The sequence below is a fragment of the Pipra filicauda genome, unplaced genomic scaffold (assembly GCF_003945595.2).
Source record: "Pipra filicauda isolate LSUMZ 115617 unplaced genomic scaffold, ASM394559v2 scaffold263_size1117673_pilon, whole genome shotgun sequence".
NCBI classification, from domain to species: domain Eukaryota; kingdom Metazoa; phylum Chordata; class Aves; order Passeriformes; family Pipridae; genus Pipra; species Pipra filicauda.
The window spans coordinates 327798-346377 of NW_024104380.1; the positions used below are offsets into that span (position 1 = coordinate 327798).

Genomic DNA, 18580 nt, shown 5'->3' on the forward strand with positions numbered 1-18580 from the left:
CAGGGTGACACACGTGAATTTACACATGTTTACTTATGTATGACATTTAATTGAGAACAACTCCTGTCAATAGGTTTTTCACCTCCCACATCATGAAAGGAGCTGGACACTTGGATACCTAGAAGTGCCCTAACTTCCATGTTAGTCTGCATGGGAACAAAACAAAACCTGCTGGTGGTTGAGTTCCTTTCGATTCTGAGCAGAACAAAGTCCTTTCACTCCACAGGACTTCTGCAGTCTGGATAATAAGTGCTGCTCTCTTTTCATATGTTACCTCTTTTTCCTTCTGAACTTCCCTCTTTCCCTAAATTCTCATGCTCATAGGAGCTCGAGCTCTTTCTTCTTCTGTTTTTCTGGTGGAAGAAATGCTCTTGCCCTTCTGATGCGTCGTTCTTTGCCCTCGGCGTTGTCTCATCCATGTCAGGACCAGAAAGAAATGAATAAAACCCTTGGACAAGATTCTGTATTCTAAACATCTTTTGCAAAATTCGTATCAATGCAAGACCCATAGTAGGACACATTCGTGCACGTTTTAATGAACAGATCTTGATATCTGATAGGTCTTTCTATTCCCACGAATCAGGATGATTTGAAGGATTTGCCAGCTGGGCACAGCAGTCTGTCTGGATAACATTGCCCTCAGAGCCTAATTCTAAGAGCAGGCTTCTGTGCATTTAAATATCTCTTTTTATTTTGTGCATGAAATAACAACGTTGAGAATCACTCAGTTATTGGCCAAAACTTTCCAAAGAGCACTCAGCTCGTTCACCCACAAGTCTTTCAGGATGGTGAATGAGCTCAGGTCCAAGAGCAGAGTTTGATGAGCCAGAGCCTCAATGCCAGAGGTATTTCCACCTGCCAAAAACATGGAAATGCCCATGGTGCAAATCCACAATGTTCCACTACAGGCAATGTTGATTTGCACTGGGGAGGATCTGGTATTTTCTTGAGGAAAATAGAGGATCTCGGTGTGTCTGCAGGGGTTCCCCACCCAGCTGTAATTCCTATCTCTCCAAATGGCTTTTATGTTTGAATTCTTTGTGTTCCAGTTTCCTAATGGTCTCTATTACTGTAAATTTGCAGAAATACCTGAGTTACATTTGCTATATTTGAAGTTATGAATATTTTGATTATTTAATCAAAGTCAGCAAATTTATGAATTCAGTTTTTGCTTTTATTCTGAGTAAGACTTTAATTTTTATTTTATCTATCATAGTGCTTATTATCACAGCAACAAAAATTGTTACCTGAAAAGTAATTTTTACTTATATACATATAATTGATAATTAGAAGGGTTGTTTGGTTCACAGTGGAGAGTTCTAGGTAGAACTGTGTGAATATTTGTATCTTGATCAAATACACCCTCAGGTGTATTTGCCCTCATCTCAGGCTTGCAGCAAGTTGTCCTAACACAGGAGGTTTACATCCCAGATAAAACACCTCCTTTCCCACTCATTCTTACCTGGTGCTTCCTCAGCTACTTCTGTCTGCAGCCAGGCTGTAAATGCTGATGGTTCTGCATTCCAGACTTAGCAACTGGAATAGCAACAGAGAGAACTTGGGAGAATTTTCTTCTGCTGTGAATAATTTCAATACGAAGATTAAACGTGGTAAATGAGAACCAGTTTTCTTCTTTTCTGACCCCTGGGGTTTAAACTGTTTGCAGATAAGCCCTGAAATTATAGAATCCCACAATGGATTGGGTTGGAAGGGGGCCCATCCAGTCCCACCCCCTGCCATGGGCAGGGACACCTTCCACTAGCCCAGGTTGCTCCAAGCCCTGTCCAACCTGGCCTTGGACACTTCCAGGGAAGTGGTTATGGGCATTGCTCCTTTAACTCACTTAAATAGTTTAGAAAACATCAGTGTATGTGCAGGCATCAGAATAGATTCAGCACTAATCTGTTTGGTTCACTGTTCTTCAGCTAATTCGATATTGGCCTTTGGAGTTTCAAATGCAATTGCAGATAAATATTCGAAGATGCTTTTTTCCCCTATCAAATAATAAGAAAGCAACACATACATTTTCATGGTAGGTGCCAAAGATTTGGTTTCTGAATCTTAAGTCTGTTATGATTTATACAGCTCTCAGGCCCTGGCACAGGCTGCCCAGGGAGTCCCCATCCCAGGAGGGATTTAAAAGATGTGTAGATCTGGCACTTGGGGACATGGTTTAGTGGGGGAACTGTTGAACTCAATGGACTCAGAGGTATTTGCCAACCTAAATGATTCCGTGGTTCTATGATTCAGTTATTCTATGGTTCAATTATTGTATGGTTTTATGATTCTATTGTTCTGTGATACTATGATTACATAATTCTGTGATTCTATGATTTGATGATTCCATAATTCCATTATTCCATGATTCTGTGAACAAGTTTGTCAATCCTAATGGCCTACTTTGAGTAAGATTCATATAATGTGGCCATGCCCTATGCATGACATACATACTGACTGCAGCAGTGTTTGCACATCAGATTCCAGTCTCACACCTTCTTTCCATGTTTTTTTATGAGTCTGTGGGATTTAAAGGCAAAGATTTGCTTTCACCACAGATTAACCTACACAATCATCGTGTAACAACATAATCAATCAAAGTTACAGAACAACAGACCTAAATTACTCATCTACCACTGAGAAGCATCCCTGTGAAATGAAGTTTAGAGCTTCAGTATTGAATTGCTTTTCTTTTCTAATACAAATTTCACCAAGCTAAACTCCCTTTAACTCAAACATCTGATAGGGGTTTAATGGTTAAATTATAGATCAGTTGTAGCTGCTGACTCTGTAGGTAGGTCTTCAAATGTGCAGGAAAGCATTAAAACCAGCAGCATAAAAATAACAGTTTAGCAAAACTATAAATGGAGAGTTGGCAGTACCAGTGAGACAGAAAGGGCAAATGTGTTACAGTCATTTACCAGAGGGAATAAATGGGTGGGAAGTAATGAGGGTAGAACCTAAAAATAAATCCCTACAAACACGTATGTGAGGCAGGCAGAGCGAGCCAGCAGAGAGGCATGGACAGGAATGTGATTTCTTTGGAGAGGTTGGAATGACAACCCCACGAGGGGGAGTCTGACTGGAGGATGGGAAAATAAAATGGGCGTGCAAAATGTCCTGCTGGGATGTCACTGGGAGAGGGGCAGAGTGTTCAGGGTTGGAGTGCTGGGAACTGCAGAAATAAATCAGGAGTTTACACGTGCACCCAGGCAGGAAATGTTAGAGCTGGAAACAGCTTCAGCTAGGAAATTGTTAGAGAGATTGCTGAAAAGGATAAGTGATGCCTTAAAATCTATATTGTATAAAGTTTTAGCGTGGCTTGTTAGTACCTTTAGCCTGCTAAACGTCTTTGTACCAGATTTCTAAAAATGCTGTTTAACATTCTTTGTTAAGGGTTTCAACGCACAAGGGATTTTAACGAGGTGAAGAGCTCCTTGTCTGTGAAAAATGCACTGGGAAAGAGACCCACCAGAGACATAACACTTGGTAAAAGTAGTCAGAGCCATTCAGGGGCCTTGAAACCATTCCAAGAGGGTCAGAGGAGACGAGGTAGACAAAGAAGATGAAGGGGTGGTCATTGTAGGACCACAGACTCAAACTGGGGAGGCGTGGGGAGGGCAGTGCTGTGGGAGGGCCGGTTTTGGGAGTGGGTGTAACAGATGTCCAAATATTGTAATCAGAAACTGAATATTGTAATTAGATGATTGTATAAAGTTGCAAAAAGCCTCTGCAGGCGGGGTGTGCAGTATATTTTTGTGCACCACCGATGCCATGTTAAAGAAGTGCTTTTTTTTGCCTTTCGATACTCAAAAATAGTCCAGAGAATTATTTCTCTGTTTTAGAACTGCACAGAAACATATAATCCTAATAGGATCTCCATGGAAAATTGGGTTCTTAATTAACCTGCCCTTATCATTTTGATTTTTGAGCTTCAGGTCTTTAAATGCGTTATTTTTAGGATCTAATGTTAACCTGTCACACGTTTTCATTAGCACAAGTTTCTTCTATTTTTTTCCTCTTAAAAAATAATGCATATATAATTTTTGAAACTGACCCCTTTGGAGGTAAAATGTTTGCAAATGATCTAAAGCTAGTTTTCATATTTACCAACATGATCTTTTTCCTTATACTTCACAGAGAAAAGGAACATTTGAACTATTCATTGTAATTAAGGAAGGATTACAGTTTTTCTTCATACTTTCCCAACTTAAAAAAAAATAGGTTTTTCATTCAACTGCGGTATTATTATGACTAATAACCTCTGTGAGTATTATAAAGGGACAAATCATCCTGTCTTCCTGAAATTAATGGGGACACAGTGAAAAATCCCAGTAGCCTTAGCACTGGATATTGGAACTGATCCATGAAGATATGAATCCTATTCCTAATACTCTTGGAAAGTCCTTGCCTGGGATTTTGTAGTTAGATGTAAGAAGATGGCCTCCCTTTACAGTCTGTGCCCCAAAATTTCTTTGTCCTTTGTATAGTAATGGAATTATGTTTGGAAAAGGATGCAAAGTTAGGAATTGGGTTTTGCTTCAGTAGGCAGCTTTGCTTTTGCTTTCTGCAGATACCTTGAGGTTTTTATAAACATGAAATATCATTTTAATTTGTATCTGCACTGTCCTCTCTGCTTCTAATTTTATCTTTTAAACCAAATATATAGATTTCATTTACTGTTTGTTGCTCAGCTCTCTCTTTAGGCCATAAAAGCCCTGAAAACATAATATTAGTGTTAATTTAAGTAAGATATGAGCAAGTAGAAATAGCTAAATGGAAACTGAGACAAAATAGTCAGTTCTTATTACATTTTTGCCAGCTCTGCTGCTTGTCCATAAAAGAACTTCACTGTCATCTGTTCTTCAAGATTAATTAAAAGAGATAACCTGTTCTTTCAGAGAGAGTGCCTGTCCTCATTCTCTGTATGAGGCTGATGCACCTTTGATTTCTGAAAATGCAGGAAATAAAGGCTCTGGCAACACTGCCCTGACTGGTTTTCCAGCGGCCTCATTTCCTGCAAACTTCCTGGTTGCATTCCAGAAGGATGCCACGGGAACGTGGCATCTCACAGGCGAGGGATTAAAAATGTCCTTGAGAAGGGGAAAACTGTGGCTGTGATACCAGGACTGTCAGTGCTGCCAGACTCCTTTCAGTGTTCTTGTGGATTCTCTGGGAATTCACAGACAATAAATTACTCTCTATGATAGTGGGGAATAGACTTGAGAGATGATTGCTCCCTATCACACGAACCTAAACAGCCTTTAAAAAAATATCATCATATTTTTTAACAAATGCAACAAGGGAGCAGAATTCAAACAGTGGGAGTTTATTTCTAGTTCCTAGAATATTCTGATTTCTGGAGTGTTTAATGCTTTATGTAAGGAGAATACATTTCAATCTCATTGTAGTGGAACAGCCTGGTTCCCAGTAAATTCCCGAGAGCACAATAAAAAAGGAGAGGGAATAGAAGGATTAGACTGATCTCTTGGGAAGCTTAAGTGTTGCATTTGGTAAAATTCAGCATTGTCTCCTTGCCCAAAAACTTGAAAAAAGTCATTATTCCTCTTGTAATGAAGTTAATGGAAATTTTGCAATTACTTCTCTTGCAGAAAGATCAAGTTTACTGTTCCTATTCCGTCTTACAGATGACAGAAAAATACAGTGGGAGCATTTCCAGGTCTCCTGAGTTAGTGGGCTCTTCAAACTGAAACATCAGCCCTATTCTGGTAGAAAATGTGCTGAAAGCATTACATGCCTATGAGGTATTGTTTTAGAATGCTGGCAATTGGTGAAGTGATATTGAAAACGTGAATCCAACCCCTAACATTGTGAATGCTGCTGGTTTGTCTGTACCTCCTTCAGAAAAGCCCATAGCAGGAGAAGTGTCCTTGGAACACTCAGAAAATTTGATTTATTTTAATTACCCACTAATTAGCGGGAGTTTTTTAATACGTTCAATGACATAAGTAGGGCAGCAGAGCAGCAACTATTGTGTGGCAAAGGGAAGTGCTGGTAGAAAGGTGCTTTTGTGAAAAACTGTCAAGCCCGGGGGAAAAAAAAAAAGAAGAGAATTGGCAGGAGATCCACATCTAACCAGAAAGTACATTTAGTGCCTATTCATTTGATCACTTTTTTTAAGGTGAAATGAGCATTGACTGCAGAATGTGCAGGGATTCCAATTTGAGGGAACAGGGGAGGGTGAGGTCCAGGGGAGAGTCATGGAATCATTAAGGTTGGAAAAGACCTCTAAGATGAACAAATCCAACCATCAACCCAACACCACCACCATGTTATTTAGGAGAATCCTGAGGACTTCAGGTTTTCTCCCCACTCCAGACTTTACCCTGCCTTCTGCCTGCACTGGTTGCTCAGAACAGACCTTCTTCCATCACGTGTGTACAATGAGTTTGCTTAAATAATTATTTGAATGTTCAAAATATTAAAGAGGTTTATGGGGATGTGAATGTGGCTGCCTGTTCTGAAGCGACCAGCATTGTCTCATCCTCCTTTGTGTTGGTTAAGTTCTCTTCCTTAGAAGCCAAATACCTTTTTAAAGAGTCTCTCAGAAGAGGACAGTGCTTTATGAAGGCAGCACAGCGTTAGGGATGTCAGCTCTGTGCATGGAAAAGGACACACCAGGAGCAAAATCTCCGCAGAAATACATTTCTCTTTTATTAGGAATGTCTTCTCTAGGCTTAATTATCATGGACACAAAAAGCAGACTATTTCCCAGGGAAATACTACCCACTGATATCACAAGAATTCAGCCCTGCTGAAGTGCCGGGAGTTGTGTTCTCAGTGCACTTATAATCGGGTCGTTATCACCATGGTTATGAGATTTAACTGACTCAAAACTGTAGGCATTTGTCTCATTAATGCCAAATTGTTAGAGTTTATTTCTGGGAGCTGAAAGCCCTGCTGCCCAGGGAAACCTGTTCTGTGCTAATCTCTGCAAACAAGGCTGGAGAACAGCCTGCCTGGCTCGTGGCAGAGATTTCACCCTTGTTTTGTTACCCCTTCTTAGGGGGTTTGGTTATTAAATAACTTTGTTCTGTGGTGTTTGGCTTTGTGAGTTCGTGTTCTTTGTCTTAACAAACCAAGGATGTGGTTCTGGTGCTCTTTGTGCATATTCAGTCCCCTTTGGACCATCTCAGCATAATCTGCATTTAGATTTTACCTTTCCCTCTCCTCTTATTGGTTCATCTTTTTTTGTGCACTCTCAGACAAAACAGTTTTCAGCTGTGATCTCGGGACTGAACACAGTCACACTTCTCTGCCTGGAAGATAATTAAAGACGTGCCATTGCCTCTCCAATTTCACTTCTGTTGTTCCTGAAACAAAAAAATGTAAAATCATCTGTGATACCAGTAACACTAAGATCAAACCAAAAGTTTAGAAAAAGTCCTTGTTTATTGTCTGATTCATTAAGCATTGTCTTTTATTGCTGTCATTAGAACTATATTTTATTACTTCCTTGTAACAGTCATGAACATCTCTAAGTCACATCCAAATTTAACTGTCCTCGACTTTTTTTCATAGAATCAGTTTTCTTCTGAATCAATGTATTTATATAACCAGTCCCTAATAGTAAAAAAACTTTTAATGGTGATTTTTTTCCCCATTCTGCCTCTTGGCACACCTAAATACACCAAGTGCTCTCACTCAAACCACTGGTAGTCTCTACCTATGTTTTGCATAATTCAGATGGAGTGAAGAAACATGAACAAAAAGGGCACAATAACCAAAAAGCTACTTACTAACCTTCCTTATTTTGTGATTTCAGGAGACATAAGAGTAATAACAATGGATAGGAATTGTAAGATTTGCTTTACAGTTTATACATTTCATTTGGCTTTGTGAAGCTCCATTGCCTTATATTCAAGTGGTTGAAAATCATAATAATATACAAACAAAAACAACACTAAAATAAATGGAGCTTTAAATAAAGAATTGCACAGATGAAGGCTGAGCATAATATTTCTGAGCTAGGATAAAACTCACTGCAACATTCACCTGCCTTTTATTGTCTTCTGGCTGTTCTTCTTGTTTGATCTGGGTAACTCTCTTTGTTATTGTATAAAGAGATTGGGATTCTGTAAACGGGCTGGGGGTGTTACCAAAAAAGGAGATTTTAGAGTGGAATTTTGGACTCCTTATTGGCAGAGGACTGAAGGATCCCAGGTAAATCACAGCTGTCATTCCAGCTGTGTCCAAGCCAAAATGTGATGCCTGTGCAAGAGTCTTTGTGTTGCTTTTATTCCACTTCCACTTTCTTCTTTCTGCCTGGTCTTGATATAAAGGAAAAGGAACTACAAGCCAATGAATTTTCCACAGCACTCAATCCAGTTTAAAAATTGTGAGACCGTGGTACATCCACCTCTGCTGAGGGTTTGGGCTTTTTGTTGCTGCCTGTTCTGCTGTGGTGCTACCCAGCTGCCCTGGGCATCACAGCCCTGCTTCACTGCTCAGAAACTACATTTTCATTTTAAAAATAAATTCCCCTTTATAATCACTTCGTTGACGCTTAAGAATTATCTACAATATCCCAGGAAGCACATAAATTATTATTATTTTTTTAATTTTAAATATATTTACATGGGAGGGGTGTGTGTGTGTAAATATACCAGGGGGTATTTAGGTTGGATATTAGAAAAATTTATTCACTGAAAGAGTGCTCAGGCACTGGAACAGGCTGCCCAGGGCAGTGGTGGAATCACCATCCCTGGAAGTGTCCAAGAGAGGTGTAGATCTGATGCTTGGGGACGTGGGTTAGCGGTGGGTTAATGGTGGGACTTCACCACCTCAAAGGGCTTTTCCAGCTTGAATGATTCTGTGATTCTCTGATTTAAGTCACTGCTCTTTTCCAAACACAATCCTCAGCTGTGAAGCCAGAGCTCTGCTGGTGGTGGTTCTGTTTGATAAAAGCAGCTGGACTTTGGTTCTGTGCCCATGGATTTGGTGACTACAACGGACAGTGTCTGGAATTTTGTGTCTGATTTTACCTGACACCCTTCCCTGATGAAGAATATCCCACCACTACCACCGTTATAGCTCATTAAAGGTTTTTACTTCCATATCCTGCTGGGCTTCACTGGAAAAGTCAAAGTTTTTTCCATGATTTCAACAAGGAGTTGTCACGTGCACAAGTTTTGACAGAGCAAATCCCAGTCTTCGTGTTTGTAAACCTTGTAGTTCCCACAGCCATGAGAAATAAATAGTGTTTAGACTGTTGGTTGGCTCTTGGGATGGCATTACACTGCTACAGCACTGTACTATTGTAGTATTTGTATAGTGTTGTGATGTTATAGTGTTTGGGAGGATTCCCTGCGATGGAAAGATCCCTTCCTGCAGTTTGTGGCATCGGTGAAACATTTGCAGTCCTCCTTTTTGCAATTAAAATGAGTTATTTCGCCCTGATTAAGTCTGAAATGCATTGCTGGCCTGAATTAAAGGGAAATTTCACGAAACAATTTTCTGAACTCCTCAGTTCTGCTTCGAATAATCCAGCAGGTGCTTCTCCCTTCCCCTGCCACAGGTGACAGAGACACGGACGGGGCCTCTTGGCTGCAGTAACTATGACAACCTAGATTCTGTCAGCTCAGTTCTGGTTCAGAGTCCTGAAAACAAGATTCAGTTGCAAGGTACGGAGGTGCAATTTCACTCATTTGTTTTGGAACGGGGTGACATTTATCACACTGCTTGTTTTTCTCTCTTTCCCCCCTCCGTGAAAGGTCATTTTTCCTAATTTCTGTGTGTGTGTTTGTGCAATGAGACAAAGTGAAGGAAATGTCAGTACCTCGTGTTGCCTTTGAAATAGAAACAATTTCTGTACCCGTCAGAAAATAATTTGAATGGCCCTGTTAACATTTTGCATCCCTATTTAGCCTCCTCCACTGGCACACTTTTTAAACAGCCTGAATTCCCAGATTCCACCAAGCAGGGGGGGACATTTGGAGTGCACATCCTGAGCAGGACCTTGCACCTCATGCAGTTGTTCCACCAAAATTCAGGGAGTCGCCAGAGGGGCAGGATATACATTTTTAAACACTCCAAATAAGGAGGAGTCCAAAAGGCTCCTCCTCTGGGGAATTTGGAAGGTTAAGCATCTCACTCATTAGGAAAGTAGTGGTAATTATACACATATAAAAATGAAAAAGGAAAAAAATAGAGGGAAATGGAAACAGAAAAAGGAAAAGGAGGAAGAGAGTCATAATTTTTAAATATTTTCTTTTTCAATTCCAGGAGATGCATTTCCCAACCTGCATTTTAGGCAGATAAAAATTTCCGATAAGTCCCCTTGTACAGGATTAGACTGCTAAGAATTGCTATATCCAGTTACACAGGTGAAGCAGGAACAACTTATTGCTATGAAAACACACTAAATTCTCTTTAATGTATGTATTTGTGCAGACCTCTGACTAAACACCATGAGAAAACAATGCAATTCTTAATTTGCAGTTGCAGGGAGATATGATTTCCAATTTTTAAACGTTTCTGTATTGATTTGTAAATCAATTGGACAGAGTGTGAAGTTGTTGGTGACTACAGAGAACAGCTCTCAGGGATGATGATCCTTGTGGTCCCTTCCCTCTCAGGATATTCTCTCTGAGTCTTGCTTAAAATATCCATGTGTTTTTTTCTCCTTTTTCCTTTCTGTCTCCTCAGAATAAATAAAAAAACATAAAATTATATTTTTTTCCCCAGATAGAATGTATATTTAAAAAAAAATTCATTTCCCTTGGGATGTAAGGAGTATTTTCAGAAATAATTTGTGATTTTTAGTGGTTTCCAGCACATTCATGATGTTTGTCTGTTCAAATCCAGAAAGTAATCTTCTCATCCCTCAGGCAGTGGTTGGTTGCCATTGGATTGTCTTTAGCAGAAATACATTGTCAGAACTGTGTAAACTATTTAGTGGAAGAATGGAACAAGACTCATGTTTGTTTGTCTGGGCTTTCTTTTCCTTTCACAGCTCTTCACAACCATACAAATACATTGAAAAATTCACTCAGGGAACAGCAGAGTTTTACAAATTTTGACATGAGATAGAAGAAAGAGTCAGACCTGGTTTCAGCAATTGTAATATGAGTTTCATCTTGGAAGGGTTATGAAATTACTGTTACAGTTATATTTTTGTATAGACCTAAAAATATGGGATGATTCTATGAAACTGCCCAAGTGCTCATGTAAAAAAAATCTTGCATCAGAAATACCCAACTCATATGCTGAGAAATTACCTGGAGCACAAATAAGCTCCACTGCTTCCAGAGAGTTTATTTTTGTCACAGAAAATAAGAACAAATAGTAAATAAAAATGCATAATTTACCTCGCTGTGGCTCTTTGGTAGATCACTAATGTAGCTATAAAATATTATATATGCGTAAGATACTCATTCCCATCACTGGGGTCCTCATAAATGATGGTCAGAGTTTTCAGACGAATAAATCTAAATTTCTGGTCGAGATTTTGATCCACCTGCTCTGTTCTGGTCCATCAGTGTCACATCCAATATGTCATGGCAGGGTGAGGGCACACAGCAGAGGGATTTGTGTTTTGAAACCCCCTTGGAGCTGAAGTAGCCCCCTTTCTCCTTAAGGAGATTTAAGAATGTTTATTTTCTCAGGGTTTTGTAGCCCATCACATCCAGTGAATTATCCCAGAGAAAAAATGAACAGATCAGCTAAATTTTATTTTTCAAAAAGTCCCTCCCATCCAATTTTTTCCCATCCTTAGCTTACCCCTACAGAAACATGAGAGATAATCAGAGTTCTTTAGACAAACTATATCTTGCTGTATCAAAGGGAACATGGCAAACAAGCCCAGTTTAGGATGGCAGTGTTCACCCTCACACCACTTGTCCTGGTTATCTCTTTCCCTTCATCAGTATTTTTGTTTTTCGTGAGTGTTTCTCTGCTTGCTACACGTGCTGGGGAAGCTGCTTGGCTCCAAGCATTCCTTTGTGTTTAATAACATAATATTTTACTCCATTTCCTTCAGGCCTCCAGGTCATCCTGCCCGAGTACCTGCAAGAACACTTTGTGCAGGCAGCCCTGAGCTACATTGCCTGCAATTCCGAGGGGGAGTTCATCTGCAAGGACAATGACTGCTGGTGTCAGTGTGGCCCCAAATTCCCCGAGTGCAACTGTCCCTACATGGACATTCAAGCCATGGAAGAAAGTTTGCTCCGCATAAGTGAGACTTGGAATGCCTACAACAGTGAATTTGAGGAATCTGGTGAGATTTTGGCATTCTTTTTTCCCCTCTTTGGCTGTATTTTGTACAATGGTTTGGGTTAGAAGGGACCTTAATCTAATTCCAACCCATGCACAGGGACAGCTTCCACTAGACCAGGCTGTATTTATTCAACAAATGTCTCCAGAATTCACACATCTAAAGGTAAATGTTTTAAAATTCATCCTGGATCTGAGTGGAAGTTACAATAATAACAACTTTCTAATCATCAGCTCATGATGATCCCAGTCTGTTCACTCACCTCAGGATTTGGGTAGATGTGTTTGACTATTCTTCTACTGTGCTTTGTGGCATCCAGGGCTATGAGAACTTGGTCCCTATTGGAGCAAGAAGTGTACTGGCAGAAAGCAGAAAAATGGGAACAAAGCCAGGTTACAAACTTTGGATATGCATTCTGAATATTTGTTCTGTACTGCAGCTGAAACAGCTGCTTTATTTCACATCTATTTTTCAGTGTGGGGTCAGAGTTTCTCCTGCACTTCCCCTTTATCTTGTCCCTCCAGCAATGTCATAAAGCTGACATGGAGAGCAAAGCCAGCCCTTGATTGACTAAATTCATCCCATCACAGATGACAAATTGCTTCTTCCTTTGATTTCTGTTTGAACTGGCCCTGTCCATGTCGTCTCTACAACTTGCTTGTGCCACATTAGTTTTTCTGTAAGGCATCCAGGTTTGTTTCATACATCATTTCCCCTGTCCTGATCATCAGAACTCCCAGTCCCACAGAGAATGGGAACTACAGGTAAAATCAGTGTCTGAACAACTGTTTTCACAACTCACTTGCTCAGTGGTATCAGTAACAGCTGTCTAACCAGATGGTGGGAAAAGTTAAGGAGAGCTCAGCAGACCTGGGAAAAATCACTGAGGAAGAAACAGAAATGAGGGAGATAAGAAAGAGTCAGAAAAAAACATAAAAATCAGAGGTTCTAATGATTTGTGTTGGAGAAAGAGAACAAATCAGTAGCAGAGGGAGGGAAGAAGACTATACAGTGGTCATGGGAAGAGCAGGATAAATATCAGTACAATACTTAACTGTGAATGGACAGTACTTTAGATACAATCATTTTTTGTATTTGTTGTTTTATTACTGAAGACTGATTCCTCAATTCAGGAGAAGTGAGAATTTCAAGAGACCCAATATCAGTGCAAATTTCAGCCGTTGCAACTTTTAGCGAGACTTGATGCCTAAACCTGAGTCTGTTTAGAAGATCTTGGGCCCTTTTCCCATCCCTGTTCTCACTTTTAAGCAGGACACCAGGATTTACAATGCTTCCCCTTGGAGGATCACAGACTTCTCTGATTGTAAAAGCCTGAATTCATGCTTTTGTTTTGTGAACGTTTGGGTGCAGTTTCCCAGTGACTGTTTTGACCCCTTTAAGTATTTATGGAGCTGTGCTGTCATTTATTACTCTGCAAACTAGGACAAGTGCACTGGCTCTACAGAGGGACACATATTTTACCATATTTTGGCCTGTTTGAATGGATGTGACACTGTTCAGTGCCCGAGGAATGTCATTTGAAGGAACCTTCCTAAGAGGAATTTTAGTTAAGCTGGAAGAGCACACACACCTGAATCTGTGCAGGATTCTTATGGCAAGCCCTATATGGGCATCAAGTGAATTATGAGTGGGAATTGTTGTCAGTCCTGTGTTCAGGTCTGTGACATGAATGTCAGGGGAAAATTGGGAAGAGTTAAATCCTGGGCTTTTAAAAAAGACTCTTTAGCTGTGCTGTGTGAATCACTAAAATGCCAACTTCACATATATCTGTCAATTAGGTAATTGGTGGTAGGTGTGGTTACTAAGAAGTGTGAAATTTAGGTTATTAACATCATTAAAACATATGCCACACTCCCCTCTTTAGTCCTTGAATTATTTAAATCATTTTTAACCTAATAAATATACCAAGCATGACTTCCATATCTCAGAGGTAGCTGAGGAAATTTCTGCTTTTATCTTAGAAACTGTTTTGCATAAAGATGTTCATGGGAAGGTGAGCTGGGTAACCTTGTATGGGTCTGTGCTTGTATAAAAGTCAGCATGGGAACTTTTGATAGATGGTTTAGTCCCTGTGCATTCAACTCCCAATAGAAACTATGTGTTTCCACCTGAGCAGCTCTTCCAGTGCTGTCACACGTGATCTGAGAGCATTTCCAGCCACAGTGATATAGATACAGATATTTTTCTAACCACTGAGACATGTTTTGAAACGTTTGGAGATTGAGCAACATTTAAATTATGAAAAGCACTAAAATATCAGTGTGCTCTGATTCATGTTAATGGCTTGTTCTGGGAAGGAGAGGGTCCTTTACGCAGCAAAACTAAGGAACTGTTAAACCCAGTCTTTGTCTAAATCAGTGGAAGTCAGCTTTTGAGTGGAGTACGGTGTTTTATTCTAATCTATTTATAATAAAAATCAATTAGCTAGAAACAAAGCCAGATTATGTAGTAATTTCAGTCTGAGTAGCGAGGGGCAAGATAATCCAGAGCACTGACTGCTGGCCCAAATAGACTGCTGTTAACAGCAGGGGCACGAATGAATTCGTGAATTCTCTTCTTTGGCACTCTGAACTCCAGATTCAAGCAGAGTAAATACAAGCGAATTAATTCTTTGACTTTTCTGCCTTCCAAACCCTTTCTTATCTTACATATTACAAAATAGTCCCCTGACTCCAGAAACTAATCTTGTCCCCTAATACAGACCTGTAAGACTTACCAGGTTCACTCCAGGTCGTGCACAGTGCCTGTGGACAGAATTTAGTTTAAAGAGGAAGGACTAAACATTCCATTTAAGATGGTTTGTTTACCCTGGGTGTTATCTCTCCTCCTGTCTGTTCAAGATAAAACAACTGAGGGTTTTTTTTGAAGGGTGAGAAGGCTGGGATGGTTCACGTGGAGAAGAGAAGGCTCAGGCACCGCGTGTGTCAATACCTGAAGGGAGGGTGCAAAGGGGGCAGAGTCAGGACAAGGGGCAATGGGCACTAAAACACAGGAGGTTCCCTCTGAACCTCAGTAAACACCTTTTCACCATGAGGGTGACCTGGCTGGCCCAGGGAGGCTGTGGAGTCTCCATCCTTGGAGTCATTCAAGGTGACTGGCCATGGTCCTGGGCAGCTGGGTCTGGGTGGCCCCTCTTCAGCAGGGCTTTGGATCAGATGTTCTTTCCCATCTCATCCTGTTGCTCTGTGACCAAAGAATTTTCCTGTTTTTCACCCTGGAGGACTCTGGTCTGGAATTTGGGCTTGCTGGGAGTGACAGCCCTCTTTTGAGCCACTGTGACTGTCACAAATTAGATGACTGGGCACTTTCCAGTTCAGAATGTGTTGTTCATCGCTGTGTGCAGATTGGATTCCACTCAGGCTCTTCAGGAACTTTTTAACTACTCAAATGCCATTTTGGAGGATGTGGAGCAGTATGTTATTTATCTCTCAGTAAATCTGGCTGCCTTTTTCACCTCTCTAGATGCCCTCCAGCAATAAATACTTGATCACTATTAGCTCAATGAGCTTCATATCAGTTCTTTAAGTCAGGTTTTGTGCTAAGTTCTCAACGAAAATACAGGAGCTACTTCAAACTGTTTACTCTGAACCATCTGCTTATTTTTTTATCAGATCTTCTGGCCTCCAGACTCAGCTACAACCCAAGCAAATGAGCAGCTGTTCAACCTTTAATAACAAATTTCATTCGTTTCTCGAGGCCTTGGAATTACTGTGTAAGCAAAGTTCTCCCTGAGACCACCACTCCAAGAAGTTGCGCTCTTACCATCCAAAATGAGGTCTAAAAATGTCCCCTCTCATGGAATCAAGCAGTGTTTCATTTACCCTCTCTCAAAGTGCAGGAAAGTGGCCTTCCAGGGGGATCTGTAGCCTGAGACACAACTGGATAATGCAGTTGAGCTGCTGTTACCACACGTCCCTGGGTTGCACTGACATTTCACAGTATGGAGCCCACCCATGTTAGTTGGATTAAAGATTAAAGCACTGCAATCCTCGCCACACTTCCCTGTAGCCTCCCCACCTTTACACTGTGTTATTCTTTAACATTGCCAATTTTCTTGTACCCCTTCTGCCCCCAATACCAGCAGCATGTACTTGTCCAGGTGCTCCTCCTACCTCATCCTCTCACTAAACTCTGTCTTCCCATTTCAGGAGGAAGCTTTGCCCTAAGCACTCGAGTGCAATTAGTTTCCCACAATAAAGAGCATCAAAAGATTCCTTGGAAAAAAAAAAAATCTCAAATTTTGGAAGTCTGTAGGACTTCCACAGCTTATGGTTGCAGCAGTGTTGAGGATGGTGTTGGTAAATATGTTGTCTTGTTACACATCACTGCTCTGGGAAGTTTTTGAGACTGTCTTGTCAAGCCAATGTACAAAGAAGCAAATTCTGACCCACAATTGTGACTGGCAATTTAACATTTTGCAGAGATTATGACCCACTGCTCTATAACACACAAAAGTCAGGAAAATCCCCAGAGACATCCACAGGCTCTGGATTCTGACAGCAGGGATGAGAAGATGATCACACATTGCCTGTACAGTGATCTTAGTTTGGTTGGCTGCTGAGTGCCTTTGGAAATCTGAACACTTCATTTAAACAATTTAAAGGACAGCAATTTTCTTTTAAGGTGATCTGCTTGTTGACATCAGAAAGAAATTTGTAGCAGTCCCTGTAGCAACTTAATTTCATTTTTCTAAATAAAAAAGGCCATCAACATAAAGAAGGACATGGATGATGGGGTTGCTCAAACAACAGAAAATGGTAAAAGTGCATTTTCATAATTTCTTTTTTTTATGCCTGGCATTTATGAGGCCTCCTGGAAACATGAAAAGAAAATCTTCCATCAGGCATTTATTTTCCCATATCTGGTATTCAACGGCAGCTTCTGCCTTCCCTTTGCACATTCCCCAAGTGCTGGGAGTGGAATAACTTTCTCCCCCTCAAAGGTAACAGAATCTCTTTGGGAATGTTTCCTTGATGTGCAACAAATATTGTGAGATATCATTTCAAAGGAGCTTTGAAATTAAAACCTCATTCTTTCAAAGGTAGTTTAAGCACAAAATCCTGTGGAAGGAATAGCAGGCCTGCAACAAACTGGACACAAGTTTTACTGCCACGGTTGGGCTTAAAGGGGATTCAGTGATGCACTGAAATATGTGCCTTTTGGAATCCTTTGTAGTCCATTAACTTTGGATTTGACTTGTGTGCTTGGATGTCCAGCACCAGCTTAAGCAGATCAGAGCCAGAGCCATGGAGGACTTTGCAGAGCTGGGCCAATAACACAAACTCTGTTTACTCAACCAGACATGTGGCTTCAGACATAATTAAACATCAAAAGTCACCTTGTAAATATTTTGAAATGTATCCTTCTACAGCCTTAAATGACAAACAACTCCTCAAAATGTCGAGTTTGATTTTTTTTTCAGTCACTTCTGTGTCTGCTTTACAGAGATAATTCAAAAGGTAAATTTCAGTATCACAGAAAGTGCCAGTGATAGAAGTACAGCCAAAGTAAATTGATATTAACTTGCACATTAATATTTGCTGAAACTATTTTTCATTGTGCATCCATCCTCAGTCACTGCTTTGATTGCAAAAGCACTATCAGAAGTGAATTGCTGTTGCAAGCTATTCTTAAATCCCTAGATTCACTGCCTTTGGATTTCATGTCTAATGCATTTCATAATTCCCTAATAACTCTGGGATGTCTTGCTGTTGGTCATTGGTTACTTTTTACATGTACTGACTCAAAATCACCTGAAAAAATCCACAGTTTTGAAAGGTTCACCTAAAACTTCAGTCTGAATCCTCAGTTAATGTGTAGCACTGCAAAGCCGTTCCCAAAGTTTTCTTGTTTGCATCAGCAGAGATTGCTTTTGAGACTTTGGAGTCCTGCTTCCTCAGTTCAATTATATTTTTCCATTTCTTTACAATGATTGAATTAATGATGTTCCCAAAATCTCTTGTATAAAAGAATTGGATTTAAAGGGCTGCAGAAAGTGAGTTCTAATAGAGGAGATGATAAGCTTATTACTGAATTAAATATCGGTAATACTAAAGATGAGCAAGTTCAAGCATGCCATTTTTGGGGGGGGGGTAGCATTTGCATCTTCTATAATTACTTTTATGTAAAATCCACAGAAAGTAATAGGAGAGATCATCTCCAGCATTTCCTAGTCCTAGTCTGCAGTGAGATTTAGAGAATTATCCATTTAATAGTGTCATGAATTTGTATCTCCATCTTCAAAACTGCAAAATGTGGAAAACCACCATATTTTGATAATACACTTCCCGAACTCTCTCCCTTCTCCTTCAGCTCACATTTTCCCAT

General features: G+C 40.2%; 1 protein-coding gene and 1 long non-coding RNA gene across 3 annotated transcripts in view; one reads left to right on the forward strand and one right to left on the reverse strand.

Annotated features, from left to right (window-relative positions):
- The window catches only part of LOC113983912 (BMP/retinoic acid-inducible neural-specific protein 3), a 166384-nt gene that overhangs the window by 109543 nt on the left and 38261 nt on the right, over positions 1–18580 (forward strand). For both annotated transcript variants that reach the window (XM_027713513.2, XM_027713514.2), the window contains exons 5-6: positions 9536–9641; positions 11999–12235. In XM_027713513.2, coding sequence (XP_027569314.1) covers positions 9536–9641; positions 11999–12235 — 343 coding nt within the window. The remainder of the gene's footprint in view (positions 1–9535; positions 9642–11998; positions 12236–18580) is intronic.
- On the reverse strand, positions 687–2132 carry LOC113983915. Its single transcript, XR_005563870.1, has 3 exons — positions 2024–2132; positions 1463–1577; positions 687–855 (listed from the first exon to the last, which is right to left on the reverse strand). It is a non-coding gene; the product is annotated as an uncharacterized LOC113983915 (long non-coding RNA).